At 41.7% G+C, this 16,718-nt stretch overlaps 2 protein-coding genes across 4 annotated transcripts; both read left to right on the top strand.

Annotated features, from left to right (window-relative positions):
- On the top strand, positions 1-12,070 carry trnt1 (tRNA nucleotidyl transferase 1). Of its 2 annotated transcripts, none has more exons than XM_005808484.3 (8): positions 1-87; positions 309-432; positions 2,387-2,580; positions 8,593-8,731; positions 8,818-8,944; positions 9,037-9,230; positions 9,886-10,139; positions 10,940-12,070. In XM_005808484.3, the coding sequence occupies exons 2-8, from the start codon at positions 309-311 to the stop codon at positions 11,183-11,185; spliced, it is 1,278 nt and encodes a 425-aa protein (XP_005808541.2). In that variant the 5' UTR covers positions 1-87; the 3' UTR covers positions 11,186-12,070. The 2 variants fall into 2 exon arrangements, with proteins under 2 accessions (XP_005808541.2, XP_023209198.1); XM_023353430.1 differs by lacking the exon at positions 1-87 and adding an exon at positions 94-228.
- Positions 12,071-12,471: 401 nt separating this feature from the next.
- LOC102233781 (vasopressin V2 receptor-like) lies at positions 12,472-16,396 on the top strand. Of its 2 annotated transcripts, XM_023325381.1 has the most exons (3): positions 12,472-13,078; positions 13,174-13,417; positions 15,362-16,396. In XM_023325381.1, exons 1-3 carry the CDS (start codon positions 12,541-12,543, stop codon positions 15,708-15,710), a joined length of 1,131 nt encoding a protein of 376 aa, XP_023181149.1. In that variant the 5' UTR covers positions 12,472-12,540; the 3' UTR covers positions 15,711-16,396. The 2 variants fall into 2 exon arrangements, with proteins under 2 accessions (XP_023181149.1, XP_005808542.2); XM_005808485.3 differs by having other exon boundaries at positions 12,472-13,417; positions 15,362-15,644.
- The last annotated feature ends 322 nt before the right edge of the window (positions 16,397-16,718 follow it).

Here is a 16,718-nt window from a genome sequence, read left to right on the forward strand (position 1 = left end):
CGCCATTGGTCGGCGAGCGCACGTTTTCTAAAACTCTTCCGGCATCGCTTCGTGAGGAGACCAGAGATGACAGAAAGATAATTTTCGGTGAAAACTGTGTTGTTGGTTTATAAAGTGTGCCGGTTTTTTCCTGTTTTCCGTAAGCGGCTGATGCTGACATGTTCTGACAGTGTACCCGGTGCTTCGAGACCGTTATTTATACCGCAGTGACCTGTCCTCCAATCACATGTTAGCCAGCTAGCTCCTCATTTACTGCAAGCGAACCCAAACTGAGCGACCTGACTTGTTCTCTCTCTCTCTCTGTGTAGATGTGGAGCAGATTTTTCAGACCTGCTGTGATCAGTCATAGTGTATGGAGGAGTCTGTTCACCATGCGGCTGAAGACTAGCGAGTTCAAGTCTCTCTTCACTGATGGGCTGAATGGAATAGCAGGTGAATTCACACGATTTGATGGGGAAAAACTCAGAGTGGATTCAGTTCAATTCACAAGTCTGGCAATGATTTGATGCGATATTATGTGCTCATCAAATAACACCATCATTTACATATTTATCAATTTACAGAAGTTTAATATTTTTGTTCAAAAAATATTAAACTTCTGTTTAATATTTTGACTACTTTATGTTAATTCTGGTCAGGGGCGCCGTATAGGGGGGGAAGTTATGATCATTCTAAGGGCCCCTGACCAACAGGGGGCCCTCCAAAATTTATGTATTTATTTTTTTGTTCATAGAAATAAAATAAAAAAATTGGGGCCCTGTCAGTTACAAAATTAATCATATTGTGTTTTCAAAGATTGTTTGTAGCAGTAAAAATGTAATGTTCCCACTCCCAGAACAAAAAAAACACATCCATATTTGCCCTGAATCCCCCTGGATCTGCATGAAATGGTTCGTTCCTTCTTGGCGCACTTGACGGTGACGAGGTTCAGCAGCAGTCAGTGGAAGACAAGAACGACTGTGGCTGTTACGATACTAAGAAAAAATATAAAATCTCCACCATTAGCACATTTAGCAGCGAGTGAATGAGGTTGATTGACAGCACTAAGACCCTCCTCCTGGTTCTGATTGGTTGTTTTGGCCAGAGTGTTGCACTACTTTAGCTAGCAATAGCAGGAGGAGGTGGAGGAGATTGATTGTTTTCACAGATTATCTGACATGATGACAGCTTTAACAAATATGGAGAAAACATTTTTTATTAAAGTTCTATACTGCAGCTTGAATAAAATTTAACCACATAGCATTTTTTGAGAAGTCAGGATTGCTTCATGTGTATTTTGCACGTTGCCTATGACTGTTGCTCGTGGGGAGAGACATTTCAGTAATCTAAAACTGATAGGAAAAATTTAAGCAACCTACTTGCATACTGTATGTGGATTGTTGGATGTTAAATTCATGAGCAGTAAATATTGTGCTAGTATCAGTATTGAACCAAAGAAAGCAAGGCAGTTGCAAGCCTTTAAAATTGTGACGCTTTTTATGGGTTAAATTGACTCAAGAAATTGTAACAGCAGCTGCGGGGGGCATTTAAATTTTTTTGTCAGGGGGAGGGGGCCCAAGAGTTCTGGTGGCGCCCCTGATTCTGGAATCAGGCATTTAGATTTAAATAAGCATTTTTTTCAAAATGAATAAAAATAGATCACCTGAAGGCCTATCATGATAATAAATGTTGCTGGACAATAAATTGTTCCAGAAATTATTGCGATAAATAATAATATTGTCATTTTGAAACATTTTTCTAAAAGTATATTAATAATGCAAGTTCACCTTCTGATGTAAACATTCACCCTTTTTTCTGTCTCAAAAATAATTTGTAACCACTAGTCAGCTGTTTAGTCTACTTATGTAAAATAAATAATATAAATAAAGCTTTGCTGCATCTGTGCATTTCCTTTTTACCTAAAGAAACCTAAAACTCAGGACACTTTATCGAGGGTTGTAAGAAATTTTTTTACTTTGTCGTCCACTGACCTCAAGCTTTGTGATTTGGTAAAAACAAAAATGCTGCTGTGCGCTTTATATTTCGTAATAGGTTCAAAACAGGTCTGTAGTCTAACCTGTTGTGCAAGTAGTTTGTTTTTAAAATGTGGAGAAAAAAAAGAAAGAAAGACATGGAGCAGATTTTTATAGTTTACTGTAATTTGGAAAGGAATGCTCTAAACTTTTCATTTATATTCAAGAGTGCCAACTATTGTGCAGCTAAGCAAGTCTGCATATTGTTCAGTGTTTTTCAACAAAATTAGATTTGAATATTGAAGTTGTTTTGTGACCTTTATAAGATCTGACAATGTTGATTATACAAAATAATAAACAAAAAAATCGGAATCGGTGCATCGCTACTATTTGAGAATCTGGCTTGTAAATAACTCAGAATCTCGTTTCTCCAGAGCTGTTTGAGAAGCACCAGTACGAGCTGCGGATCGCCGGCGGCGCTGTGCGGGATCTGCTGTCCGGGAAACGGCCTGAAGACGTGGACTTTGCCACCACAGCCACTCCGGAGGAGATGAAGCGCATGTTTCAAGATGCTGGAATCAGGTTGATCAACAATAAAGGAGAGAAGCACGGCACCATTACCGCACGGGTAAGACGCTGAATCGTTTTAATGGCAACAAATACAAAAAAATATGCTTTTTAGTGATTATTTGAAAAGCTGTCTTCATATCAGCTCTTTTTCTTTAACCTAAAGTGTTAGATTAAGTATCATCGTCCATCCATTTCATCCATGCTATCCATTTTCTAACACTCTTGTCCCTAGTGGGGTCGGGAGGTGCTGGTTCCTATCTCCAGCTAACACTCTGGGAAAGAGGTGGCGTCACTTTGACAGGTCGCCAGTCTGTTACAGGGCAACACAGAGACAGACGGGACAAACAACCATGCACACACACACACACACTCACACCTAGGGAGAATTTAGAGAGACCAGTTAACCTGACAGTCATGATTTTGGACTGACTCTATGCAGAAAGAATCGAACCCAGGACTTTCTTGCTGCAAGGCAACAGTTCTACCAATTGCGCCTCTGCGCAGCCCTGTATCATAGTACCTTTAAGTATCATATTCTTGATACTTAAAGGTAAATAGATGAAAGTTTGTTAAAGCAATACTTCCGTAACTAAACCGTCATCTGGCATAAAAGAGAACTTGTTACCAGAGCTGGATTCTAATGAAATCCCTCTGCTACCGGAGCTGCGTGCATCAGTTTCGCTTCTGTCTCCAGAGGTAGACGGCTGAATAATTACTGTTTGTTTGGGCAGGAGATCAAAAAAGCTGGAAGTGTCTGCAGATGAGAGGATCAGCAGGAATGTTGCACTGCCAGATGTCGTTGGACCAAAGATATCAGGCTGTGAAACAGTTTTCTTCAACTTATTGGACATTGACTTCTTGTCTCCTGTTTCTTTAAAAATGAATGCACAATCTATTTTATCATTTAGCGCTACATAACCCCCCAAGCATCCATAATCCGTGGTTCTGTGTATGTTGTTGAAGATGAGTGTTTTTGAGGAATAAAACTCTTTTCAGCTTCATTACATGGCTATGAAAATAAGAGTTGTAGTTGTTAGCTTGTGCACTTTGCCTCAAGCTTTAGTTTTAAGGAAAGCCAAAAGTAGGGTGAAGAAAAATGCACTTAATGAATTGTTTTACGAACACGTGGCCATGAATGATTAAATAACCAGTTTGATGAATCGAAATTGTAACCATGTGAGCTGTTGGCCCAGCCTCACAACCTGTCTGATCAGTCAAAAAATACTTAGTAGTAGTAGTTTAAAGGGATATTTATTACAGTGGTTCTGTTAGAATTAATTTAGTTCTCCCCAGATTACAGTTATGCCCCAAATTATTCGTATTACTGTCCCATGGCAACCAACAAGTTTGATTCTGAAAGGAAATGAAATGTTTTCCTTCTTTTGTTTATAACCTTAAGTGGTGGGCACTGCTAGCTAAAAAGTTAGTTGTGCTCAGGGGCGCAACTCCATATTTTTGAGGTGGATGCGAACATATCTTCGGCGCCCCCCCATATATCGAATGATGACTGAGGCCTGCTCTTGCTTTGAAATATCAGGTGTGCAGTCCAGTTCCACTGCAAAGTACTTAGAGGACTTGATCTTGGCAGATATTTTACTCAAAACACACTCTGATATTGAATCTAAAAATTCATTCTGAGTGCACCATGTCAGATATCCAGTGGTTTGTTTGGAGGCAGCCTTTCTAAGATGCTCTGCCAGTGTTACATCATATCGTGCTATGAGCTCAAGGATTCCCAGAAAATTTCCATTTTTAGGATTTCCTAACTGAGAATTTTTCCCCCTTAGTGGCAAGTTTCTCTCTACAAGGAAAAGTATGCAGTCGATAACTCTAGTCAACACACTTCTCCAGTGTGCTTTTTCAGCTTCCATGGTTTTCTGCAGTTCACTATCAATAGTTTTACCTAGGCGTAAGCGAGATGCCATTTCTTTCCACGTCAGATAAGCATTTATGTGAGAACTACTGGTTTCATGGTGCTTCCGTGTTTTTGAAAGACATCGCCAGTTATTATACCCCTCCACAAGGCATGTGTCAAGAACTTTAGCTTCACCAAAAAGCTTACATGCAAAACAATAGACTCTGTTAGTATTTTTAGAATACAGTAACCAATCTCGTTCAACTTTCTCTCCATTAGACAGTAAACGAAAACAGTATGCTTTGGAAAAACACCTCTTATTCTTCTCTGATCTTGGATATGGACCATCAGAAACTTTCTGTGGGCCATTTACAACCATGTACTGCCTAAATGTGTCCCCCATTTTGTGTGGTAAAGGCCATTCAGATGGTTCTTCTGAATAAAGCCTTGTCTCGGCTCTCTCCTCCGCAGCTCTGTGCTTCTCTCTCTCTTCATCATCTAGTCCTCTCTGCTCTTCCTCTCCCTCATCTGCACCTTTCTGTTTCTCATTCTCCTTTCTCGTGGTTGACTCACCATGACTGCCTGCACTAATTTCCCCCAAAAAAGAACACAATCAAAGATAGTCATCAGAAACTCAAACCATCATGGTATATAGGTTTTTGTTGCTTTCCTAATGCCTACCTGATCTCATCACTTGTCTCCTCTATCACTGACCTCATGTCTGTCTCCTTCATCCCTTGTCTGTGGTGTTCTCCACTAAGTCATGTGGTCAAAAAAGCATTATTAGTTGTAAAAATTACAGATCTTACCGTTTTTAAAAATAATGTTTAAAAATTTGTGCTTGAGATGGACTAGTTGCTCCCTCACTTCCACCTGCATTAGACCAACCTGTTGCCTTCCCCTGTCTGTCCTGATTCTTCCTCTTTCATCATCTTCTCTTCTTTCTCTCCACCATCACAGCTGAATGACATAAATTTTGTGTTAAATAGGCTTAAAAAACACAGCAGTCAAACCACAATAGAAATTAAACTTTAATTTAAATCATCTCCTTGTTGGATAACAGTTACTGATTGGACATTATATCTGATCTGACTTATCAGATACATCACAACACCACTGTAGTGGTATTGAATAAGACATTTAAACTCAAGTGTCCCCCTGCCAAAAAGGTTGGTAAAATAGGTCACCAACCTTTTTGAGTTTAAGGGCTTTAGTGACTCTGATGACTAATTTGTCTGATACACACATGAACTTGAACAACTCATCTTTAATTAAAGAATCCATAATACATATGAGTGAAAAAATGCACCCAGGAGGGCTAAGTGTTGGACCATAGCTGGGCACTGCCGCCACAGCAGCTTTAGCTTTCCTGTGTTAATATTTCCTGAGTTTTATTTCGGTCATTCTTACTTAGTGCGCGGTTATGTGTCTGTGACAGGTTTATGTATCAGATATTAATAGAAATACAAAACAAATCGCGTCCCTTAATGGTTTAATAGGGGAGGCAACTTTTAACAGCCAAATATGGGACGATTCCGTATTAGGCTAGCTGCTAGCTTTAGCTAACTTTATTATTTACAACCCTCCTGTCCTGCTAATACTCTGACGGTACTTACCTACTATCTTTCAACCACATTGAAAGGCTTTTTTTCATCCCGCCAACATCTTTATCCTTCTCCCTTTTCCTTTTTCTGTTTTGCGCCCGGACAGCTTTTTTTTCTGCCGCTCCATTTTGTCAAGTGCACTACGAGTGGTAGTCTAAAATTAAAAAAAAAAAAAAAAACGCGCCTGCGTACTCTTAGGGGCGCGTGCACAGCCACCTGTATGGGAAGGGAGAGCGACAGGAGGGGAGGTGAAGGAGCAGAGGGGCGCCTAATCAGTGCTGTTCCCCTGTTATTGATCATTTCATTCTGTTAATTATAGAAAATGCCAACAAGAAAAAACATTTTTCGAGACAGGGTTTTGGCGCCCCCTCTAGTGCAGCGCCCCTATGCGTTGCATACCCTGCATACCCACTTTTTGCGCCACTGGTTGTGCTATCACTAAAGCAATACTCATAGACATTAGTTTAGAAGCTTTTGCTAAAGCACCAACTTTAATAATAATTATAATAATTTACCAGTTGTATGATCTTAGATATTTATGTTTAAATATTGTTATTCAAAGTCTGTATTTTATTTTGTTCCTGTATGCTTCTTATTTGAAGTTATTTGTTCACCCAGTTCAAAATAAGAGCAAGAACATAAACGTCAAACTACTTCAAGAATTAATAACATTTGGTGACTAAAACTTCAGACATGAACTGAAAGCATAAAAAACAGCCAAGTTAGTGCAAAGCACTAAATATTAGAGCTTTGCTAATATTAGCTAAAGCGCTAAACTAAAAGTTAGCTTTGCTGTTAGCGCACTAGCAGAAGTGTTTCCACCACTGGAAACTTAAATCTCCCAGTGGTATGAATCATCTGGGGCAAAACTAAAGCTTGTCCTGGACGTTGAAGCTAACGGATAGCCTGAGACTTTGCATTTGTTCAAACTGTTACACAACCCAGAGACGCTTCATGTTCTGTACTCTGCACAGTTTCCACAGGAGGAAAATCATGGGTCACCATCTTCTACCTCCATCTCCTGTGTAAATAGTCCTGTACTTCTGTATGAATAACCGTCTAATATAAACTTGAGATGCAGTGAAGGTTCATTAAGGGGATGTTTGAATTAAACATATTTGAGATTGAAGTTGTTTAAATGAGATCAACATCCACTTTGGTCTTGGTCCCTCCTAAGCTAACTGTTAGCGCCAGCCTGCCCGATCAACTGTTCTGGATTCATACTGATAAACCTGTTAACATCTTTAAGCTGCAACTTTAGAAGGTTACAAAAGTCAAATCAAGTACAAATAACTAATTATTATTTTTTAAACTAAGTTCTTCTCTGTCATTTTATTGTTTATTCAGCCCAAACTATATCAGGCCAATAACAATAAAGGCCTGGTTTAATGAACGTCCTATTAAAGATGTTAAACATCCTGTGAAGCAACTCTACTCTCTTTCTCTCTCTTTTCTTTTTTTTTAAAAAGCTGACTCCAGATAAAGTCAAGGGGAGAAATGAGAAGATGTACTGGTGGAGTAAAACCTGGGAGTAATCAGCAGTTGGATCATTGCTGATGCAGCTTCATTTCTTCCACTGCCGTTTATGACGGTTGGTTTCATCTCACCTTTCAGCTGCAGGCAGCGTCGTGGCTGAGCGGAGGCTCTCAGAGATATTGAGCGGCAGCACTGAAGCCTATAACAGAGTGTGTGTGCTGCCTCGCATTCCTTATGAAAGTTGATTCTTCTCCTTGTCCAATCCAAACGTCAGATTAACGAATCACATGGAGCATCAGTTTCAGGTTATGGGACAGCTGAAGTGAATGCAATCAGGGTCTAGCGAACGAAGTGAACTAATGCTTACTTTATAGTCCAGCTTTTAGCCCACTGAAAAGTTTGTTGCAACATAAAATAAAATCCGGATATGATGAGATTTGAAAATGAGTTTTGTTTGCTGCGGCCTGGTGTTGGGATGGATAGTGAAAAAAGAAAGGGCTTCTAACAGCGACGGCCTTTTGGGGTGCACTGACCGCAGCTTCTGAAGAGAAGGCTGTTAGGACCCAAGAGTTGTGATGTGAGGCGCTTCACTGGCTGCGTTTTTATTAAAACTGTGTGCAAATCTTCTGCTAGTTGGGGATGTGATGCTGGCAATATTCTGCTTATGTTGAAAAATCACAATTTTGCAATTGCTGTGTTTTCATAGAGGAAGAAATTCAATTTAAAATACACGTGAATAAACGCTTGTTCATGCTGTAAATCATTAAAAATCTTGGCAGCGACCGATGTAAACAGCTACTTGAGATATATTTATAATTCAGCCACTAGTGCTCTTCATCTGTCGGCCAAGAGAGGAGATGCTGACGTCTTATTCCGCCGTTGGAGCAACAAGCTCCTTATACTTGGGAGCGGTTACATATGAGGCGTTTTGGGGAAATTGGAGTCTATGTTTGGGTTTTAAGACGTTCCAATGACGCACAACTTTTTATGAACTCTGCGATGCCATGAGAGCATAAGCTTTTGAAATGCTTATGCTATAATAAGAGCATAATTAAGTATTATCTCAATACTTAACGTATTTTTTTTTCATTTAATTATTGAAATAAATAAAGTTTTTAACCTTTGTCCTCCTCAGTTGCACAATGAGAACTTTGAGGTGACCACACTGCGAGTGGACGTTGAGACGGATGGCCGGCATGCGGAGGTGGAGTTCACCACCGACTGGCAGAAAGATGCCGAGCGCAGAGACCTCACCATCAACTCTATGTTTCTGGGTAACTCCACTGCCGAACGAAAAGGAACTTCATTGATGAACAGTGATCACGTTTTAATCCCAAGCGGTCCACTATGCATCTGGCAGGGCTCGACGGAACGTTATACGACTATTTCAAAGGCTACGAAGACCTCCAGAACCACAAAGTCCGGTTTGTCGGCAGCGCTGAGCAGAGGATAAAAGAAGATTACCTGAGAATACTGAGGTATTTCAGGTAGGTAGCCTCACTTGTGGAAACCGGAAGTGGTGTGCGGTTATTTCTAAACAAGTGGTTCAGTTGGTCACGGTGTTGTTGTTTTGCCCCAGGTTTTACGGCAGGGTGGCTTTAAAGGCCGACGAGCACGAGCCCGAGACTCTGACTGCCATCAGGGAAAACGGCCGAGGGCTGGCAGCCATATCAGGAGAAAGAATCTGGGTGGAGTTAAAGAAGATGGTGGTGGGGAACCATGCAGCTCATCTGCTGGAGCTCCTCTACAACCTGGACTTAGCTCAGTACATCGGTGAGATACGTTGGACTTTAGAAAATACTAACATAAGAGCAGATTTTTAAAATATATGAAATCTGAGCTAAAATAGTTTATTCAATCTAAAGCACATGAACACAAATAACAATAGTTGTTACAATCAACACTCCGAGTGCGATCAATGAGATTCAAACTGAAGCGAAAAAGAAACAATTCATAAATGTTGCACAAATCGAAAAGATGTAGGCTGAAGCTGTTCAGCTGATACATGCCTAAAAAATGGAGCCAGGGAGTAAATGAGTTTCATTTTAAATTAAACTTTTGGATTTTTAGGTCTCTTTTTTTATTTTTTTTATTTTATTAATTAATTTTTTTATTATTTATGACTTCACTTTAAAGCAGGGACCCAAAGTGGGTCCTCGAGGGCCGGCATCCTGCACATTTTAGTTCTCTCCCTGGTGGTAGTAACAACCTTTTCAGCATGTCAATGTTCTTCTTAGGCCTTCTAACGAGCCATCATTGGATCCAGGTGCGTTAAACCAGGGAGAGAACTAAACCCTGCAGGACGCCGGGGCCCTCGAGGACCCACTTTGGGCACCACTGCTTTAAAACCTTCACAGAAATGCGTTGAATTCTCCTCCTCGAGTTTCTGTTCATTCCAGTTCTGCTCGTCTCCCCGCTACGCCCCAAGGTTTGCCTCCAGATGGCGGCGTTGACGAGGTGAAGCGCGTATGGGGGAACGCCAGCGCCCACTCTCCCAAACCCATGACGGTCCTGGCGGCCCTGTTCCACGGCCCTGACGACGTGGACAGGACGGACCTGCGGCTGAAGGTGTCCAGGGAGGAGAAGACGCTGGCTCTGTTCCTGGTCAAGCACAGGCGGACGCTCCGCAAGAGCGACGAAGAGCCAGATGACCTCAGACCTTTCACTGACTTTATTATTGATGTAAGTCTGCAGGAACAAGCTGATGATTATTTGTGCCTGCGTACCAAACCAATTTTAAGGTTGCATCCCCATTTTCTTGTAAATTTTCGACCAATTTTCATGTGTGGATGATTGCAGCCTTTTAGTGCCTTCGAAGGTTGATTCTGTGAATCAGGCTCTAAAAACGCTAGCTTGTAAAGCATATTTAAAGTACATTTAGTCCAATCTTTTCTTCTGCTGAGTGGCAGGGTTTAACTGCCAGCGCTAGAAAATAAATTCAGAAGCAGTTCCTCGTCCGTACGAGAAACTTTCTCATTATAAGATTCAAAACTCCCTGGCACAAATATTGGCACTCCTATCATTACCTTTTAAAATAAAGGGAAGTGAAGCAGCTTAGTTTTTTAAACTCTTCTTTTTATTTTTTAAGTTGATCAAAGTTTGTAGAAAATTTGTGACAGCTGTGACTTTAAATCTGTCAGAACATATTTGTCAAATTAAAGACGATTCGATATCAACCAAAATATGAATATCGGATTATAGCGACTCGCGTCTAAAATCCCCGATAAAAGCACATCAATAGAACCATTCCGCTCCAGAATTTAGTCCGATCCAGCAGCGCCACACACAGACGCATTTTTTAGTTGATTAATTCTCAAAGCTGCGATATCTCATCAGAAATGGAAAAAGTTGTATTGGGATTGGTAAATTGTTAATTGCCAGGTGAACGGTCAGATCTGCTTTAACAAGTTTGAACCATTTGAATCTGTTTTTTATATATTCATCGTAAATAAGTCCTATCTGTAATATCTCGCACTACCCAGAGCCGGGAGCCGGACTCTCAGAGCAAAGTGTGTGAGCTGCTGAAGTATCAAGGTGAGGAGAAGCTGCTGGCGGAGCTCCAGAGGTGGTCAGTGCCTCGCTTCCCCGTCAGCGGCCACGATCTGAGGAAGATGGGCGTCACATCGGGGAAGGAAATTGGCACCAACCTGCAGGAGCTCCGTGACATCTGGAAGAAAAGTCGATACCAGATGGATAAAGACGAACTGCTGAGTCATGTGAAGCTTTGAATAAAACAGCAACTGGTCTCCATGGTGGTTTGAATAGCCGCACCCAAGTGTTGTTTAAGGAGTTCTCTTTATTTTAGACAAAGGGGAAAAAAACTCAAAGGGTTTTTGTGTTTAACTGCACTGCAGCCAGATATGGTTAGAGTAGCTGCAGCATGTTGTGAATAAGGACACTACAAAAGGAAGACGTGTGTGTGCACTTTTCATTTTCATTTCGATTCAAATCTGCAGAGGCAGCACTTTGGACAGGTATATTTGGCTTTGCAGCTGTCTGCTTTGAAGTTTTTCTTAAAAAAAAAAAGGCTGATGCTTAAACCCTTGTTTTACCACCTGTGTGCGAAGACAAAAGTAGCTGCACGGGTTTTTGCCGGTGGAATAAAATGCTTCATCCAGTGCCTTGTACAAGTATTCACACCCCTTGAAATTTTTTATATTTTGTCATGTTGGAACCACAAACTCCAGTTGATCTGTATATGATTTCATGTTATAGGTGGACAAAATAATGTTGGATTGTTTTAGAGTGGAAGGAAACTCCACTCTGCTGCTTCTAGTTTTCAAAATGATTTAACTAGAAATCAACATGTAAATGCTGTACTCTTGCTGATTATTAAAATAAGGATGTTATTATAAGAATAACCCAAAGGTTTCTGATTTTTAGTTTTGTTTGCCAGTATGTTTCCACCACCACTTGTGTGATTTATCATTTTGGCCAATAATGTAAATGGTGTGAATCGAGGCCTGTTGAAAGTCAATCTAACAGGCAAAAAAAAAAAAAAATGTATTGTCGCTTAAAATCAATAAATCCTTCTCAAATACTTAATACTGAAATATGGATGGGGTGATGATTGTAATTTGAGATTTATTCACAACAGGGTGAATTTATGGACAGGGTGTCTGTCCATTCTCAAAAATCTAAAATTTAACACAAGACCTGAAAATAAATTGGATTCATTTTTAAAAAGAGGACTGAAGATGCGTCTTGAGCATTTGATTTGATCGTTTGTCTATTTCCAAAAAGTGATACTTTTAAATGTTTTCTGTCATGCCTTTCAATTTTCTCTCCACCTTCTTTGGTTGGAAACAACTCCTGCGTTCTGTGAGGTCGCTCCTCCCTCCTGCCCAGATGAGATATAAAACCATCTGCTCTCCCCTCTCCGCTCCCCAGTTCACTTGAACCAGCTTCCTAGTTATTGAAGCAATGGTCTGCAATCTCCTCCAGCCATCTTTTGACTTTTTAATAAGCTTGGTGAGTTTCATTCCGCCTGCTTTGTGTTTGTAATATTCAAACGTCTCTCCACCTGCGTCGGCTGCGTAATGGTGCGGGGCCCCTCTGGCCGGCGTTCGTCGGAGTGACCGGCATGGCTTGGTCCAGCGCGAACACCAGCAACGCCAGTTCGGAGGCCGTCCCGGCCGGGGACGAGCCCCGCGACGAGCGGCTGGCTCGCCTGGAGATAGCCCTGCTGTCCATCATCTTCGTCGCCGCGGGGCTCCTGAACTTCGGGCTCCTGCTGGCGCTGTGGAAGCGGCGGAAGCAGCTTTCCAGGATGCGCGTCTTCGTCTTGCACCTGTGCGTCGCCGACCTGGTGGTCGCGTTCTTCCAAGTGTGCCCGCAGCTCATGTGGGACATCACGGACAGATTCGTCGGCCCGGACATCCTGTGTCGCCTGGTGAAGTACCTGCAGGTGGTCGGGATGTTCGCCTCCACCTACATGATCGTGGTGATGACCATCGACCGCTACCAAGCCATCTGCAACCCTATGGTGACTTTCCAGCGGAGGAGGGCGCGCTGGAACGGCCCCGTGTGCGCCGCCTGGTGCGTCTCCTTCGTCGGCAGCCTCCCGCAGGTCTTCATCTTCTCCCGGGTCGAGGTCGCTCCGGGGGTCTACGACTGCTGGGGTCAGTTCGTCGCGCCGTGGGGGCTGAGGGCCTACGTGACCTGGACCACTCTGGTGATATTCGTCCTGCCGATTCTCATCGTGATCGTGTGCCAGGTGCGCATCTGCCGCGCCGTGCACGCCAACATCCACCTGAAGGCGCGCCACCACGCCGGGGCTGCGGGGGAGGCGGCGAGCAGGCCGCTGTCCTCCCGGGCGAGCTGCGTGGTGGGGCTGTCGAAGGCGCGGGTCAAGACGGTGAAGATGACCGTGGTGATCGTGCTGGCCTACGTCGTCTGCTGGACGCCGTTCTTCACCGTGCAGCTCTGGTCCGTCTGGGACGCCGAGGCGCCCACCCAGTGTAAGAGATTTACTGAGCCCACAATAAGGTCTAATGAACTCTCTCACATTTCCTCACTTCATATTCCCAAACCTACATGTATTGTTTAATAGAATAAACCTACAGAAAGTATTGCGTAAAGTAAAACTGGGGTGTCCAAATGGCACTTCCAGCCCCAGACTACGGTTGGAAAACAACGCAAGTTTGTTCAACCAGCACAGACGGTGGATTTAAATTAGGTCTTTTTTTTTATTAGGGCAAAACAAATTCACAGACAGATTAAAAATGTTGCATTAAAGAAAATACTGGCTACAACAAAAAGGACTCATCCTTTAAACCTTTTTTTTTTTTCTTTTTAACTTTTTCCTGCAAGGACCTTTATCTTCTCAAAAGCAAATTGTGCTGCACCCAAATCCACTTTTAACTAATTTACTAAACTTGGCTAAATACAGGAAGCATTTCCAAAGATGGTGACCTATTGCTCTGATTTGACCCAATTCTTTTTCTGTTTTATTTTTATTTGTATTTTTTTTTAATTTGTCAGTCAAGAACTAAATAGAGTTAAAAACTGGATGCCTTTCTTTTAATGAGGCAAAACACTTTTAACAATTTGGATCTACAAAAATGTACACATCCCTTTCCAACAAAAAGTTTGACTATATTATTTGTTTAATTAAAGCACTGCAGGTCAGTTTATTGTTGAGAAGGGAAAAAATAAGAATATTTTGGCCTGCAAGTCCTTTTGACTTAATGAGGTTGACCCATATGGCAAATGGTTTAGACACCCCTCAAGTAGGATGAGAAGGAAACTAGTTTTTTTTTAAATAAAATAAAAATAAAAAAATCTTAAAAGTGTGGCATGCATTTGTATTCAACTGTCCCAGATCTTTCTTTGTGTAATCATCTTGTGCTTCAAATACAGCTGTAAGAAGCAGCTTTATTTGTATTTGTACATCTGATAGACTTATGAGGTTTGTCAGCTTTGATAAACAGATTCTATGATTGTCCCGTTCTTATTTGCAAGATAGCCTAATCTCCATCGGATTGGTCGGAGACGTGACTCCAACTAATCCATTAAAAGTAACACACACTTAATTTCAACCCAAACGCTTTCAGTTTGATTTGATGAAACTTTTATAGGTGGCCTATTATCCTTCCTTGAATATGTTAGGATATAGATCCTAAACATTTTTTGTACATAATCATTATTAGATAATGAGATTTTAGTCTGCTCAGTTCTGCATGTTTTGAGCTCCTTTCAGAAGGAGCTGTTTAAGGCATCCTGTCACTTTAGACCCAAATAACCTGCTTCTGGCCACGCCCTGCCTCCAACCCCGCCCCCAACTCAACATTTACCCTCGCTCAAGAAGATGGCATGCAAACGGATGTGCAATTATACAACCGTGCAGCTTTGAAAAGCAGAAGTGGGGCCTCCTGCACAACCAACAAGAACGCAGCAAGTGGTTTCTGGATAATAAGTCAACAACAAAACACTTGTCTTTTCCAGCAGCCATTATACATTGCATACAGCAGTAAAGCCAGCTCATCAAACGTGCTTGAGCGTCACTTGGGTTGCTAGGTAACAGGCTGGACTTGCTGGGATTGCCCGGCGAGGGAGGGGCAGTGCCTGCTGACTTGTGATGTTCCATTCTGGAGGTTTTTCAAACACCAAAAAACATAAACTTTTGCCAAAAACCGTCTGTGTGTGTGTGTGTTTTTTTTTTCTTTTCAAGTGCTTGAGTTGTTTTTTTGTTTGTTTTTTTTAGACGCATCAAAGAGCCGAATGGAAGTACAAAAAAAGTGCAAAAATTTGAATTTAGCAAAATTCACCCCTTTTGAATCTTTTAAGCCTTCACATTTTATCACTTGTTTCTACACGACTTCCGATTTAAAAATAATAACGAGTTGTAGTTATGAAGAGAAAGCCATTTATTCAGTATTTCCTATCTCTCTCTCTGTCCCCAGCGGCCACCTTCACCATCCTGATGCTGCTGGCCAGCCTGAACAGCTGCGTGAACCCCTGCATCTACCTGGTGTTCAGCGGGAAGCTGCCCGAGAGGCTGGTCGCCCTCATGTGTGTGGACGAGGCCGACCTGAAGGAGTCCATGCAGGAGGAGGCCACCATGGTCAGCTCCCTGTACATCAGCCTCAAAGGCCTTTCAGACTGCAGGTAGAAGGCAGAGTGACAATCCCCTGTTTTTGTTTTTTGTTCACTTTATGGTTGGCTTTTGCACGTCGAGGAGCGGGAACCAGGGGAAATCTCCTGATAATCGTGAGGATATTTCAGCAGACGTCTCTCTTCCTCTACAAATGATCGATGTTCAGCGTGAGTCGGGGAAGAGAACGGCCAATGTTTGGAGCAGCACAGCCTTAGACTGAAACGCTCAAACTGAGTGAGTCGGCGTCAGACAGGAAAACAGAAAAAGTTTCAAACTCAACTTTGTAGACGTGACAACTGAAGTGCGTTGCACAAATAAGAATGAGATTGATGCATTTATGCATCGGCTGCCACAAGAAAAAGGAAAAACAAAAATCTGTTATTGACAGTTAAATTCCTTTGCCACTCGAGTTTATGTTTGCACGGTTACGTGGGCGTTCTTGACGTGTATTTTAAAAGATAAAAATAAGCGTAATGCATTTATTGGTGGAAAATGTTGCGTTGAGTTTTCACTTTTTGTGTGTTTCAGTTGTGCTTTGTGTTTCATTGGAAATGTAAACACGTCGAAGACGTCCGACTCGTGTTTTCACGAATCTGTGAATCAAGCGAATCTGTGGAAAAGATTTCTTTGAAGCAAAAATTGTTGAGAAATCTCAACATTCCCGGTCAGTCTGTCATCTGGGCCGTCGTAGATAGTCAATTTCTGCCAAAAAAAAAACTCAGAGGTTTTGAAATGAATCTCAGAAAAATTCTAGAAGTTTCTGTGCTCCAAAAGTCAAAACATTGTGAGAAAATTCTCAGGAATTTTGAGACTAATCTTGGAAATTGTCTTGAAATTTCTGATTTGGAAGTTGAAAATGTTTTACTTTTAAATCTCAGAAAATTTAATCTTTTTCTAAACCCCCCCCCCCCCCCCCCCCCCCCCCCCCCCAAAAAAAAATAAACAAACATCTTAGATTAATTTCAAAATTTCAGAGTTTTTTGGTGGAAATACACTTCTTCATTTACATTGGCCCTAATACTCAGTGGTAGCTTTTCTATGTAGATCTGAGCAGAGAGTAAAGAGAATAACTTTAAATGCTAACAAAATGTTGCAGTTTTTTATCCATCCCCTTTCATGCTGTTGTCTGATCAACTGTTTTCAGAGCTGTTTGAAGATGGGAA

This window comes from Xiphophorus maculatus, chromosome 20 (genome assembly GCF_002775205.1).
Source record: "Xiphophorus maculatus strain JP 163 A chromosome 20, X_maculatus-5.0-male, whole genome shotgun sequence".
In the NCBI taxonomy this organism is placed as follows: Eukaryota; Metazoa; Chordata; class Actinopteri; order Cyprinodontiformes; family Poeciliidae; genus Xiphophorus; species Xiphophorus maculatus.

Coding starts and splice junctions, on each gene's coding strand:
- trnt1 (XM_005808484.3), top strand. CDS start 309: ATGTGGAGCAGATTTTTCAGACCTGCTGTGATCAGTCATAGTGTATGG. Junction 2,581..8,592: donor ACGGCACCATTACCGCACGG/GTAAGACGCTGA, acceptor TGTCCTCCTCAG/TTGCACAATGAGAACTTTGA. Junction 9,231..9,885: donor GGACTTAGCTCAGTACATCG/GTGAGATACGTT, acceptor CTACGCCCCAAG/GTTTGCCTCCAGATGGCGGC.
- LOC102233781 (XM_023325381.1), top strand. CDS start 12,541: ATGGCTTGGTCCAGCGCGAACACCAGCAACGCCAGTTCGGAGGCCGTC. Junction 13,079..13,173: donor GGGGGTCTACGACTGCTGGG/GTCAGTTCGTCG, acceptor ATCGTGTGCCAG/GTGCGCATCTGCCGCGCCGT. Junction 13,418..15,361: donor CGCCGAGGCGCCCACCCAGT/GTAAGAGATTTA, acceptor CTCTGTCCCCAG/CGGCCACCTTCACCATCCTG.